This window comes from Rattus norvegicus, chromosome 3, assembly GCF_021556685.1.
Source record: "Rattus norvegicus strain SHRSP/BbbUtx chromosome 3, alternate assembly SHRSP_T2T, whole genome shotgun sequence".
Taxonomy (NCBI): Eukaryota; Metazoa; Chordata; class Mammalia; order Rodentia; family Muridae; genus Rattus; species Rattus norvegicus.
The window spans coordinates 99,034,999-99,048,589 of record NC_141536.1 but is presented as its reverse complement, the minus strand read 5'-3'; the positions used below and the strand labels follow the sequence as shown (position 1 = coordinate 99,048,589).

Sequence of the window (13,591 nt, the reverse complement as noted above, 5' to 3'; positions counted from 1 at the left end):
GAATTACTCCAGCATGTGTACAGTTGGTGGGCTGCCAAATACTGTCAGTTGGTGAAGTGCTAGGGTGGGATCAGTAACTTGGCCTGGTAGAAAGAGCAGATGTTTTATGGTGGTTAAACCGCTTAAAAATCACACTTTGTCAGGCCTGTGGTTGTTTTGACTTGTCCTTGAGCTGAGGGATCAGTAGCAGCTTCTTCCATTTCCACCACTCAGCACAGCCCGCAAACCACTGAGGTGGCAAAGCCTTCACAACACTTGCCTCCATCATTGCCTCAGGAGCACCACTCAGGAAAGTGTTCTGAGTATTTGGATTCCTTGCAGATGGTTGTGGAATTTAAAGGTTCAGAGTCTAGTGGGTGCGGTATCTGATTGCCTTGTTACTTCCCCCCTACCATGTCCAGTAGCCATTTGCCTTCCTTTATCTAGTTTATACCCCATAGTCTACAGACTGTGTGTAACCCAGTGGAGTTGACTCACCAGCCAGTTGGCTTTCCTTTCCCCTTCGTCATCAGCTCTGAGAGATGATCACGGAGATCTCAAAATACATTCATCTCAACTTTCTCATATAACCTGAGGTAAAACTAAGAACCAAAGAAATACAGCTTGTTAATCCCAAAGCCAGCATGCTAACACAGCTATCCTGACTCCTTGTCCAGCCGGCTTTCTGTGCATACACAAAGATGAAGAGGGGATGAATAGTGGATAGCATCTAAATTCATGTTTCAAAGTTCATGGGACGCCAGAGTAGCATGGGCCCCTCTGAGCTTACTGGATAAAACCAGAAGGGAAAAGTTGTGAGGAAAGTTTGTTCAACCAGAATGAGGTGTTCTTTTTAAGAAGTGCCTGACTCTAAGCAAGGCAGTCTCTCACACGCCTTCCCCATGTTGATTCTTTCTCTTCAGCACACAGGACGATGAAGAGGAGGAAGAGATTGTGCACATGGGCAATGCAATTATGTCATTTTATTCAGCGCTTATCGATCTATTAGGCCGATGTGCTCCTGAAATGCATGTAAGTGACAGAGCTTCCTGACAGCAGTTTTAAGGATTCTGAATCAAGGACTCCAAGGAAGCCCTAAATGTAGTTTCTTCATTTGGGTCTGGGATTTACTAATAAGCTTCTCTCTAGATTACTTTTAGCTAACACCAAAGTACTTTCCTCATTGGGCCACATTCTAAGAGAGAAAACGAGAAAGGGAGAGAGGGAGAGGGGGGAGAGCGAGCGAGCGAGCGAGCGAGAGAGAGAGAGACAGACAGACAGACAGACCTTTGGTACTATCTGGATATAATCTCTATATATTTTGTTTAAAGCCTTCCAAAATGAGTCTTCCATGTGCCTCAGCTTGGTCAAAATGTAGCTAACCTGGTTTTTTACCATACCATTGTGACCTCATGAGTACCCCAGGGACACTCTGTGTGGGAAATCCTGTCTTGATATCCATGGCTTTGGTCTCTAGGAAAACAGTTGGGAGTTTCACAGGCACACACACAAAGGTGGTTCTGTCTGATGTGGTATCTTCTTAGACCTCCAGTTTTGACCTAAAAGTGTACATTCCCTTCCATTTTTCACCTCTGCTGATGGGTTATTTGGTGGCTTTTCATATACAACCATACACTGGAATTGAGAGGAAATAGTTGATCTTCTTATGGAAGGAAAATCTAAATCTTGGCTTTGGAAGCTTGTCAGAATTACTAGGATTCCGGTTCCTTCTATGATGTACCAGCCCTACCCCATCAGCCTCTCTTTATATTTCAGTTACTTTAATGAAAGAAAGGAACTGAGAAGGAAGGCAGGGAAGCAGCAGGGTGCCCTACAGCATAGGAGAAGTGCCAGGCCCCTTTTGTTCCTGCTCTAATTCTCTTGATCACTTCTGTATCACTTCTGGAAGAAAGTTACATAGCTGGCATGTTCTCAAAAATGACAGCGCATGAAAGGTAACTCACGAGCCTGCCTAAAGAAGAAATAAATACCTTCCTTTCTGCCTACAACCTCCCTGCCCTAACATACTACACACACACACACACACACACACACACACACACACACACACACACACACCTTCTCAGCATCCCTCCCTGGGCCCTTCTCCGCAGACAGAAAGGTGTAAGCTGCACCATCACTGACAGTCGCAAGAATGGGAGGTGTCAGGCAGAGTAGGAGCATAGAATGCATCTTTCTCTGGGGCCACTGAGCTCCATGTCTCAAAATCCATCGGCCCACCTGGGCTGATCTGGTCCTCAGTTCCCGGATGTTACTTTTCAGCAGAAGGTCCACTGCCCTCTCTTGGGAGACCTCTTGATACCTGTGTACATGCAGCTCAGCTAGTTAGTATGTGTATAAATGAACCTATCTTCTTTGGGATAACTCCAACGAAACACTCAAACTGTCTCTTAGAATCTCTGTACTCTTCTTGCCCACACCCAACATTCTTCAAGTTCAGGAGAAACTGATATCTGTAAGTCATTTTCTCATCTGCTACAATACCGAACTCCAGTGTAGCAGATGCACTGTCAGGACTGACAGGCCTGCGAAGGCTCCTGCTGAGTTAACTGCTGAGGCTTTTAGCCTCACTGAAGAAAGAGTGTGGCTGTGGTCAACTTATAGTAAATCAAGGGATGGTTTCTCTTTCCCTGTGGCCACAAGTATCAGTAGCAGTTAGGGAATTCAGAAATACAACCTTGCTGATAAGACCATTCTCCTGCCTTAGGTTGGGGTGAGGGGTGGGGAGGGGTGCAGTGTGGCAGGTGTGGAGGCCTCATCTGTCTAATCTCTTTCCTGTGTGACAGCTCATCCAAACAGGCAAAGGGGAAGCCATCCGGATCCGGTCCATCCTGCGCTCCCTGGTCCCCACAGAAGACCTGGTTGGAATCATCAGCATTCCCCTGAAGCTGCCCTCCCTAAACAAAGGTAGGGAAGCAACTTTGGGCTGAGCCTGCCCTCTAACACTTGCCCGCTCAACAGCAGGACATGTGCCTTCAGAGAGGCCACTGCCAGATCACAGTGCAGGCTGCCCGAGGGAAAGGCCCTGTTCTTTTTCCAGTGGTGAATTTTTTGTAGGCCTCACCTAGCTCCTCTGTCATCTGCTTCCCTGTGTCAAGATGGCCAAATCTTTGGTCGTTGGGTACAGATACACCTTACCATTCTGGGATCAGGGACCACTCTAACTTTCTGAGAGGTGGTAAAATGAGCAGCCCTCAGCATGGCTTGACTCTGCCTTCTCTTCGGGTACATGATAGATTTGAAAGGATAGGATGAGTCTGGCTGTCAGAGGGCTTCCCAAACTGCCATTCCATGGAACATCTTCAAACTTACAGAATGGGGGCTCTCCGACAATAAATACAGGAATTACTGTAGAATACTTGCCTTAGTCAGGGTTTCTATTGCTGTAAAGAGATAGCGTGATCATGTCAACTCTTATAAAGGACAATATTTAATTGGGGCTGGCTTACAGTTTCAGAGGTTTGTCCCATGATCTTCGTGGTGGGAAACATGGAGGCATGCAGGCAGACATGGTGCTGGAGAAGGAACTGAGAGTTCTACAGCTTGATCCCCCAGGGAGCAGAAAGAGACTAGGCCACTAAGCATGGCCTGAGACCTCAAAGCCAGCTGCTCCACAGTGACATACTTGCTCCAATATTGCACACCTACTTCAATAAGGCCACACCTACTTCTTCAATAAGGCCACACCTACTTCTTCAATAAGGCCACACCTACTTCTTCAATAAGGCCACTCCTACTTCTTCAATAAAGCTACACCTACTTCTTCAATAAGGCCACACCTACTTCTTCAATAAGGCCACACCTACTTCTTCAATAAGGCCACACCTACTTCTTCAATAAAACCACACCTACTTCTTCAATAAGGCCACACCTACTTCTTCAATAAGGCCACACCTACTTCTTCAATAAGGCCACACATTCTAATAATGCCACTCCCTGTGGGCCAAGCAATCAAACACTTCTGAATTCCCCTTATGGTTAAATTAGTAACATTGGACATAGGAACAAATATTTTCTGCCTACATGATGACCATATTTTAATGAACTGCTTGAGAAAGAGAAAAACAGAGTTACCCGATTGAAAAAGTCTATAAGGGGTCGGTCAGTCCTATGCAAACCACCACAATACATATTTTTTAAAATGTTCTAGAATTTTTGCCACTTTTATAACTTCACAAAGCACAGTGAAATAATAGTGTGTCTGAGAAAACAGATGTTAACTGCCATGTTTCCCAGTGATGTGGTGCTTTCTTTGAGCACAGAATACTTGCTCAATCTCACAGAAACAATATTCATCAAAGTACCACAGCTGTGCAAGGGCGCAAGTTAGCCTCAGACATTCAGCTCCCAGTCTTCCTTGTGCTGAGGGATGAGAGGCTGCATGGGCACCCTTCTGTCTTAGCAGTCCACACAGACTTCTTGGCAGAAGGAGGCCCTAGGACAGACAGCACCTCAGCCCTATGGCTTCTGAGATGCCTTAGGAAGTCTGCTCGAGTACAGCACTGCACATGCTGCACATCTTGGTCATGTGAGGGTTCTCTTTCCTAGTTTTTTGTGTGAGACTGAAGAGACAAAGCTGGTTTTTATCCTCCCTAAAAATTCTTTTTATTCTCCAGGCTTATCGAGTTTATTTTCTCTGTGGATCCCTCGCTTCATCCCTGAGCCAGCTTTGCTTTTTTTTTTTTTTTTTTTTTTTTTTTTTGGCTTTTTTCTCTCACTTTCTTTTTATTCAATAAGACTAAGATGACGGGCAGACTTCATCTAAGTATTGCCTAAAGCAGACACTGAAGGAGTGCTTGCCAGTTTGCGCTGTGCTCTGATATGATGACCACAGACGTGACCTGTTAGGAAATTGTATCCACTTTCTCACCGTTTGGCCACTCACATTCCTACATCATCCACCAAAGAACAGTAGCTCAAGCTTGATTTCCTCCAGTTTTCCCCTTTTTTAGGATAGATATCCTCACCGTAGGCGACTCCATGCTGCCAATGCGGTATCATAGAACACAGAAAGAGAAGGCATAAAGCCTACCACCACTGTGTTGTGTTTTCGATCGATAAATTACAGCTGATACAAATAACTGATTAGAATTTACAATCTCATAAAACTGCAAAGCTTCTGTAAGGCAAAGGACACTGTGGTTAGGACAAAACGGCAACCAACAGATTGGGAAAAGATCTTTACCAATCCTACAACAGATAGAGGCCTTATATCCAAAATATACAAGGAACTCAAGAAGTTAGACCGCAGGGAAACAAATAACCCTATTAAAAATGGGGTTCAGAGCTAAACAAAGAATTCACAGCTGAGGAATGCCGAATGGCTGAGAAACACCTAAAGAAATGTTCAACATCTTTAGTCATAAGGGAAATGCAAATCAAAACAACCCTGAGATTTCACCTCACACCAGTGCGATTGGCTAAGATCAAAAACTCAGGTGACAGCAGATGCTGGCGAGGATGTGGAGAAAGAGGAACACTCCTCCATTGTTGGTGGGATTGCAGACTGGTAAAACCATTCTGGAAATCAGTCTGGAGGTTCCTCAGAAAATTGGACATTGAACTGCCTGAGGATCCAGCTATACCTCTCTTGGGCATATACCCAAAAGATGCCTCAACATATAAAAGAGACACGTGCTCCACTATGTTCATCGCAGCCTTATTTATAATAGCCAGAAAATGGAAAGAACCCAGATGCCCTTCAACAGAGGAATGGATACAGAGAATGTGGTACATCTACACAATGGAATATTACTCAGCTATCAAAAACAACGAGTTTATGAAATTCGTAGGCAAATGGTTGGAACTGGAAAATATCATCCTGAGTGAGCTAACCCAATCACAGAAAGACATACATGGTATGCACTCATTGATAAGTGGCTATTGGCCCAAATGCTTGAATTACCCTAGATCCCTAGAACAAACGAAACTCAAGACGGATGATCAAAATGTGAATGCTTCACTCCTTCTTTAAATGAGGAAAAAGAATACCCTTGGCAGGGAAGGGAGAGGCAAAGATTAAAACAGAGACTGAAGGAACACCCATTCAGAGCCTGCCCCACATGTGGCCCATACATATACAGCCACCCAATTAGACAAGATGGATGAAGCAAAGAAGTGCAGACCGACAGGAGCCGGATGTAGATCGCTCCTGAGAGACACAGCCAGAATACAGCAAATACAGAGGCGAATGCCAGCAGCAAACCACTGAACTGAGAATAGGTCCCCTGTTGAAGGAATCAGAGAAAGAACTGGAAGAGCTTGAAGGGGCTCGAGACCCCAAAAGTACAACAATGCCAAGCAACCAGAGCTTCCAGGGACTAAGCCACTACCTAAAGACTATACATGGACTGACCCTGGACTCTGACCCCATAGGTAGCAATGAATATCCTAGTAAGAGCACCAGTGGAAGGGGAAGCCCTGGGTCCTGCTAAGACTGAACCCCCAGTGAACTAGTCTATGGGGGGAGGGCGGCAATGGGGGGAGGGTTGGGAAGGGAACACCCATAAGGAAGGGGAGGGGGGAGGGGGATGTTTGCCCGGAAACCGGGAAAGGGAATAACACTCGAAATGTATATAAGAAATACTCAAGTTAATAAAAAAAAAAAAAAAGAATTTACAGTAAAATTAGAAATTAGTGAACAATGACTGTGAGTTACCTTTTAAAACAATCTACTTCGTGTAAGTTTAAACGTTTAATAACAGACTTGTTCAATAACTGGCTCACAGAGATTTGACAGTTGCTTCTCCTATCCTTGCTTAAGCAGCTTCCTGCTTGGTTCTTACTTCCTGTTGCTCTAACACTCAATGCGCAGTGGACAGACACGTTCTATGCTGCGTTTCAAACTGCAGAAACAGGAAATGACGTGCTCTGTTTTTCAGATGGGTCCGTCAGCGAGCCAGACATGGCGGCCAACTTCTGTCCTGACCACAAAGCACCCATGGTGCTGTTCTTGGACCGTGTTTATGGCATTAAAGATCAAACTTTTCTGCTCCACTTGCTGGAAGTTGGGTTTTTACCCGATTTACGAGCTTCTGCATCTCTAGATACAGTAAGTAGCTAAAATAAAGAGGGTGGAAGGGAATTCCCTCATGGTTAAATTAGTTTCATTGGACATAGGAACAAATATTTTCTACCTCCTGATGATCATAATTTAATATCCTGCTTGAGAATGAGAAAAACAGAGATACTCAAAACTGGAAGATTGTCATGTATTGGCCTAAAAATGTATATGCAGGTAAATCTGGCCTTAATTTTCTGTCCAATCCCTTCAATTGAAGTTTCTCACAATCCAGCCTCCACAGTATCTCAAACCCTGGGGCAATATTTCTTAAGGAAATGGAACAGGTAACCACTATGATATTCATCATAGAATGTTTTCATAGCATCCGTGTTACCCATCAGGCACTAATAGCAATTTTCTGTTATCTAAATCCTGTTTAAACCAGTTATGAGTGTCACCAAAGGTCCCCCAAAAGAATATATATATATGTATATATATATATGTACACACATATATATACACATATGTATATGAATATGGTTCTGTTGCTTATGCAAAAGGTTGGATGGAGGCATTTCAAGCCAGAAATATTCTTCATTCTCACTTATTTTTTCTCATGCACTGACCACCAGGAAGGATAGTCTATAGCCAGAGGTATGGCAGAGGTCAGTACAAGAGGCCAAAGGCAACCACACAGTTGGAAATCAAAGCTGGGATAAAGAAATCCAGCATCCACAGGCATCAAGACAAGAAGTGTCTGACCATAAGATAAGAAATGCCAACTGTCATATCTGTGTCTTGCTGGAAGTGAGAAGTGAGGACACAAGGATCAGCTTAATTCCAAAAAAAAAAACTTATATGCTTATTTGCACTTCGTCTTCTCATGGGTGCCATCTGGTGTCCAGTAGTGAGAATTGCAAGCTTTGGGGTGAGGAGTCAGCTGGCAGAACCCAGATTCCTTAATTCATGGAGACAGGGCATAAAAATGAGGAACAGTCTATCAATGAAGGCGTCAGAGCCATAGGATATTTTTAGATCTTCACCGTGCCCCACCTACCATTACTTTTGCTTGGAGATTTTCTATAAATCTCTAGGTTTTAAAAAACTTTTAAAATTTGTGGACTTCCAAGTTTTCTGATTAAAGTATTTAAATTTTTTTTTGTAATTCAAACAGCAAATTCTATTCCAGCATCTGCTGTTAGATCATATGCTTGCCAGATCATCATCTTACCCCCCCCAAAAAAAAGAGGTTTTTCTGTTCAGTGCCTCATCTGAGAACCGTCAAGCCACAGGAATCGGAGCCTCCCTCATTTTAACTACACTGTCTCCGAAAGTGATAAACGGAAATGGAGCTGTTTTTTCCAGTGTGGTTACCAATGCCTCCAGAAGACAAATTTCTGATAATTAATACCAATACCCAGAAATGTGGAGGGTTCAAAGAGAACAGTTTTTGAAATCATAAGTTGCAGGGAATGTCCGTTCAGAGATAATAGCTGTGATAATTGCAGGAAATAATGACATTATTTTCTCTGTGGGTCTCCAGACTTCTGTTGAGTCCTTGGGTTTTCAACAGTGACGTGAGTCACGCTTTGGCTATATTTAGTGCCACTGAATGGCTCTTCCTTTAATTCAGCTTGTCCGTCTACGTTTACAAAGAGGAACATTGTTAGCAAAGACTCTACCAGGGCTTTAGAAAAGACCCAGATTTCTGTTCCTTTTTTGTGCTCCTCATGGACTGTCGGGTTCCCTTTAGTGAGGTCAACGCTCAGATCATTTATCCGGTTGTGAGCTGCTCATGGTACTGACAAAGTGACTAGTGGGCGTCAGAGATCTACTCTCTCTTTGTAAAGCTGGTGAATTTGAGGGACGTGGCAGTCTATAACCATTTATTAACCTTAAATAAAAGAAGATATGTGAGACTCCTATAAGGTAACAAATACAAGATAAATCCGGAGTGATTGTGCAATAGCTCAGAACCTGGAAATTCAAATACCAAGGATGCTGGGTTAAACGACCCATCAATTGATTGTAGTGAAAGTTTAGTAATCTTCTTTGCGACCATTCACTAAGCAGCCATCTTTATATGCTTGCTTTGTTCTGGGGGTGGGGACTAATCTCTTTTTATTTTCATTTAAATGAGAAACAGTAATGAGTAGGTATACGGGGGAGGGTCCAGGTGAGGAAAGAGTGAAACTCAGTTTAGCCCAATTTAGGTAACCCCGGGCTGGGCCAAGACGTCAAGATGTCTGACCTCAGCTTGTTTATTTGTGTGATATTTAAACATATCACAATTTTGGGGGGGGGAATCATATAGCAATTACTCAGCCCCATGAGTACAGTGACGTTTAAGACATGTTTGCATTGAAGCTCTTTCCAAAGTACATATGGCTTCATCTGTTAGGTGGGTCCTTTTTGCTTTAGAAGCAAATGCTCACGATAAGGGTGGGGAGAGTGACTGAGGTAAATATTGTGCCTGCCAAAGTCAGGATTTGGCCTGGCCCTAAGATAACACAGAAGTCACTTAGGATGTGGTAAAGTACGAATGACAGCTCTCACAAGGATGAGTTTTAAGGCCTACAAGCCATGCTCAAGATTTAAAGGGAAAGGGTCTGGGATAAGTAAAACAAATTCTGGGGGGCGTGGGCTGGGTGTGTCTCATCATATCAAAAAGGACCACCAGGTTGTAAACTACATCCATTCCCAGCATTCAGAAGGAGGACAGGTTAAATATCTCCTTCCAGGATGATAGGATGCCTGTGTGTTTTTCTCCCCTGGCTCTGCCAGTACGTACCTGCAAGCACATTGGCTTTTGCCTCTCCTGGTAGGCTGTGACTAGAGCAATGTGTAAGTTTCCCTGACCTTGCATGGAGCTCCATGTGCAGGCTCAATGGGCTGCTTTCTCAGAGGTTAACCGATGCCCCCGTTCCCTTTCTCAGGTGTCCCTCAGCACCACAGAGGCCGCGCTGGCACTGAATAGGTATTTATGTTCGGCTGTGCTCCCGCTCCTTACTAGATGCGCCCCTCTCTTTTCTGGGACAGAGCACTGTACTTCTCTGATCGACTCTACACTGCAGACAATATACAGACTTTCCAAAGGACGGTCCCTCACCAAGGCACAGAGGGACACCATAGAAGAATGTTTGCTAGCCATTTGCAAGTAAGTGTGCCCTCCTGTGGTTTTTACTTGTGCATAAGTATCCTTGCCGAATGCATTTATGTTGTCACGGTTAGGCAGTATGTAATTCTATCATAGAATAATGCATCATGAAACCGGTTGTAAAGTCTGAGGCCACTACTCAGCCTTTGTCACATACCCAGACGACCATTTCTCTTTGAATGTGCTTGGTCACATGATCTGCTGTGTAATTACCTCTCATTACGAGGAAGGGAAGAGTACTTTTCAGGATTTACCCATTCCTGGTGAAAAACTAGGAAAACTGATGTCTTTTGTGCCTGAATTATTTCTATGATGGACTAATTATCTAGTTCTGCAATGAAACCCAGAGAGATTTCTCCACTATCTAAAAGAGATAACTTTTACACAGAAACAAGACTCTACATGTAAATCAAAACAGTCCACCTCCAGGTTTCCCAAGACTTAAGCAAAAGGATCTGGTCACAGTGGGGAAAAAAGACAATAATAGCTTTTGCCAGTGTACACAGATATCAAAAGCAGCAAAGAACCTTGGGAATCTGTATCAAGTCTGCAAGGACAAAGGATGTAGTGCTTTTGAGTAACTAGCATCACACCCTGGCCTGGGATCCCAACCTCCTGCTTTAAGCCATTAGTTTCCCTGCTAGGCTATGAGTTAGGATCACTTTCCGCGACCCTAGAAAAATATCCCAGTTCCATATCCCAGCCCCAGGATTCAAAATCCTGAGGGATGGAATCCGGTGTTAGCGTTGAGCTCCTTGAATAATTGGTCCTATTAATGATATGCAGCTGTGCTTGAGAATTACTAGTGAAATGGTCAACAGGCTCCCATTTTAGGGGCCAGAGGGACATCACTCCTAGTTCTTGTTAATGACATATGTCCCAGATGCATGCATTAGAAAGCTCATGATAGCTAGAAGAAATTGTTCTTCATTCAAACATCAAGGAAAAGGCAATCTCAAATAGGTGATATTGTGACTTACCTATTAGACTCTTTGTAATGAGAATGATACAAATGCTGGCTGATGTGGGGCAGCCAAGACTCTCACCGCTGATGGGAATACAAAATAGTGTATCTACTTTGTCAGACAACGTGGCAGTTTCTCCCAAAACTGTAATTTCAACAATCATATTCCTTGTGTTTACTCAAATTATTTGATAGCTTATAGCACATAAAAACTTATATACTTATATCATTGTATACATTATATAAAGCATAAATACATTCTATTATAGAAAAACCTGATTTTTATATCATGTTAGTCATCATTAACAAAGCTTAAAACAACCAAGATAGCCTTCAGAAATTCAGTGGATTAAAAAACAAAAAAACTATGGTAAGTCCAGGAAACGAAATATTACTCAGTACTAAAAAGTACTATTAAGCCACAATAAGAAATGGAGAATGTGTATTTCTAAGCCAGAGAAAGTCGTTTCAAAAGGCTTCTGTTATAAGATTCTAGATACAAGACATTTGGGGAAGCTTTTGCAAAAGCCTTTGAGCTAGTAAAATTATTGGTGATTTCCAGAAGTTCTGGGAAAAGACATGGAGCACCGGGAAGTTTGGGGACAATGGAAAATATACTGTGTCATCTATGCTGGTAAAGCTATGTCATTGTTCATTTGTCCAGACTCACACACTGTCCATCACAGAGAATGAGCCCCGGTTTAAACTTTGGACTTTGCTGCTGCTGCTGTATCCCTGTAGGCTTCTCTGTTGTAGCCAATGAAATGTCCTTGTGGGGAACATTGGCAATGGGCAAAGGATGAGATCGTACAAGTGGGCATAGAAGGGGCCTGTGGGAACTCTGTCTTCCTCTCCATCTTTTTGTGACTCTAAAATAGGCACAAATAAATTTTAAAATGTGTAAGGAACAGCCTAGTACATTTCGAATATAAAAGCTGTCATAAAGATGTTTTAGCAAAGTTAACCTGCATTCTCTCTCTCTGTAGCCTTCTAAAGCCCAGAGACTTCACCACAAAGTACTATTTGTCTAACATGAGAAGTTATAGGGTTAGAAGTTGGCAGAGACTCAAGGCTCAAAACGGCTTTTCCAATATATTGTGCAGGCTGGTCTTATGTCAATTTGACAAAACCTAAAATCGTCTGAAAGGAAGGAACCTCAACTGAGAAAATGTTTCAGTAAGATCCATCTGTAGGGTATTTTTTAAATTAGTGATTGATGAGGGCCCAGTGCAATGTGGGTGGTGCCATCCCTGGAATGGTGGTCCTGGTTTCTATATAAAAACAGACCGAGTAAGCCATGGGAAACAACCAGGAAGCAGCGCCCTTCATCGCCTCTGCATCAGCTTCTGCCTCCAGGTTCTGCCTTGTTTGAGTCCCTGTCCTGACTTCCTTCCCTGATAAACAGCAATATGGAAGTGCAAGCCAAATTAACCCTTTCTTCCCCAGATTGCTTTGTGGTCATCGTGTCTCACTGCAGCAACAGAAGTCCTAAGACAATCCCCTTCCAGAATTGTACGCTGCCACACTGACTACTTCATTCATCCTAAGGTTGGGACCATTGGTAAATAATTACATTAAATACGATGGCCATAGTCTTGCAAGATAGTCAAAGCTTTGTAGACACACTGATCCACTGAATGTGGAGTTTGGAGTTATCTGCTTTGCCACCTCAAAAGGAAGAAGTCCGGCTGCATTTCTTACTGGTGTGGGCCTCCACATCTCTCCTCAGTGGAGACAATGGGACTAGGTGAGACTACAGAACAGATCCTCCCTGTCAGCATCAATGCAGTACCTACAGGAAGAGCTGCTGCTGTCCTTGGTCTAACTTTAGCTGAAGCTGACCTCAGATTAGAGCCGCATCAAGAAAGACACCCAGTATCTCGGAATTAACTCCAAATAGAAAAGCCAGGTTCGTGTGACCGGTCAGAAATAGGTGTACCTTCAAAGAAACCAGAGTTTGGGGCAAGTAGAAGTTTACATTGACCTGAAATGAGGCTCCACACTCTGTCTCTGTAGTTCAGGAAAGAGTGTTCAACTCTTCTCCCAACTTAAGCTCCAGTATAACAGGCAGATTGATCGTAACTAGGTATTTTATTATATATTTGTAATAAGTCAGTGCCTTGGTTAGGGTTCTATGGCTGCAATGAAACACCATGACCAGAAGCCAGGTTGGTTAGGAAAGGGTTTGTTTGGCTTACACTTCCAATATGACTGTTCAGTGAAGACAGTCCGAACAGGAGCAGAGCAGAAACCCGGAGGCAGGTGTCCATGCAGAGGCCATGGAGGAGTGCTGCTTCCTGGCTTGCTCCTCATGGCTTGCTCAGCCTGCTTTCCTATAGGATCCAGGACCACAGCCCAGGGATGGCCCCACCCACATTGGGCAGATAATTAAGAAAATCTCCCACAGGCTTGCCCACAGCCCATCTTATAGAGGAATTTTCTCAATTGAGGCTCCTTCCTGGCTGGT

The 13,591-nt window shown here is 43.5% G+C and overlaps 1 protein-coding gene across 3 annotated transcripts in view; it reads left to right on the top strand.

Annotated features, from left to right (window-relative positions):
- Ryr3 (ryanodine receptor 3) overlaps positions 1-13,591 on the top strand; it is a 553,860-nt gene that overhangs the window by 404,772 nt on the left and 135,497 nt on the right. For all 3 annotated transcript variants that reach the window (XR_015684544.1, XR_015684543.1, XM_087655160.1), the window contains exons 45-48: positions 903-1,011; positions 2,787-2,907; positions 6,882-7,051; positions 9,940-10,160. Coding sequence is in view for 1 of the 3 variants with exons in the window: in XM_087655160.1 (XP_087511286.1) it covers positions 903-1,011; positions 2,787-2,907; positions 6,882-7,051; positions 9,940-10,160 (621 nt within the window). In the remaining 2 variants the exon portion in view is untranslated. The remainder of the gene's footprint in view (positions 1-902; positions 1,012-2,786; positions 2,908-6,881; positions 7,052-9,939; positions 10,161-13,591) is intronic.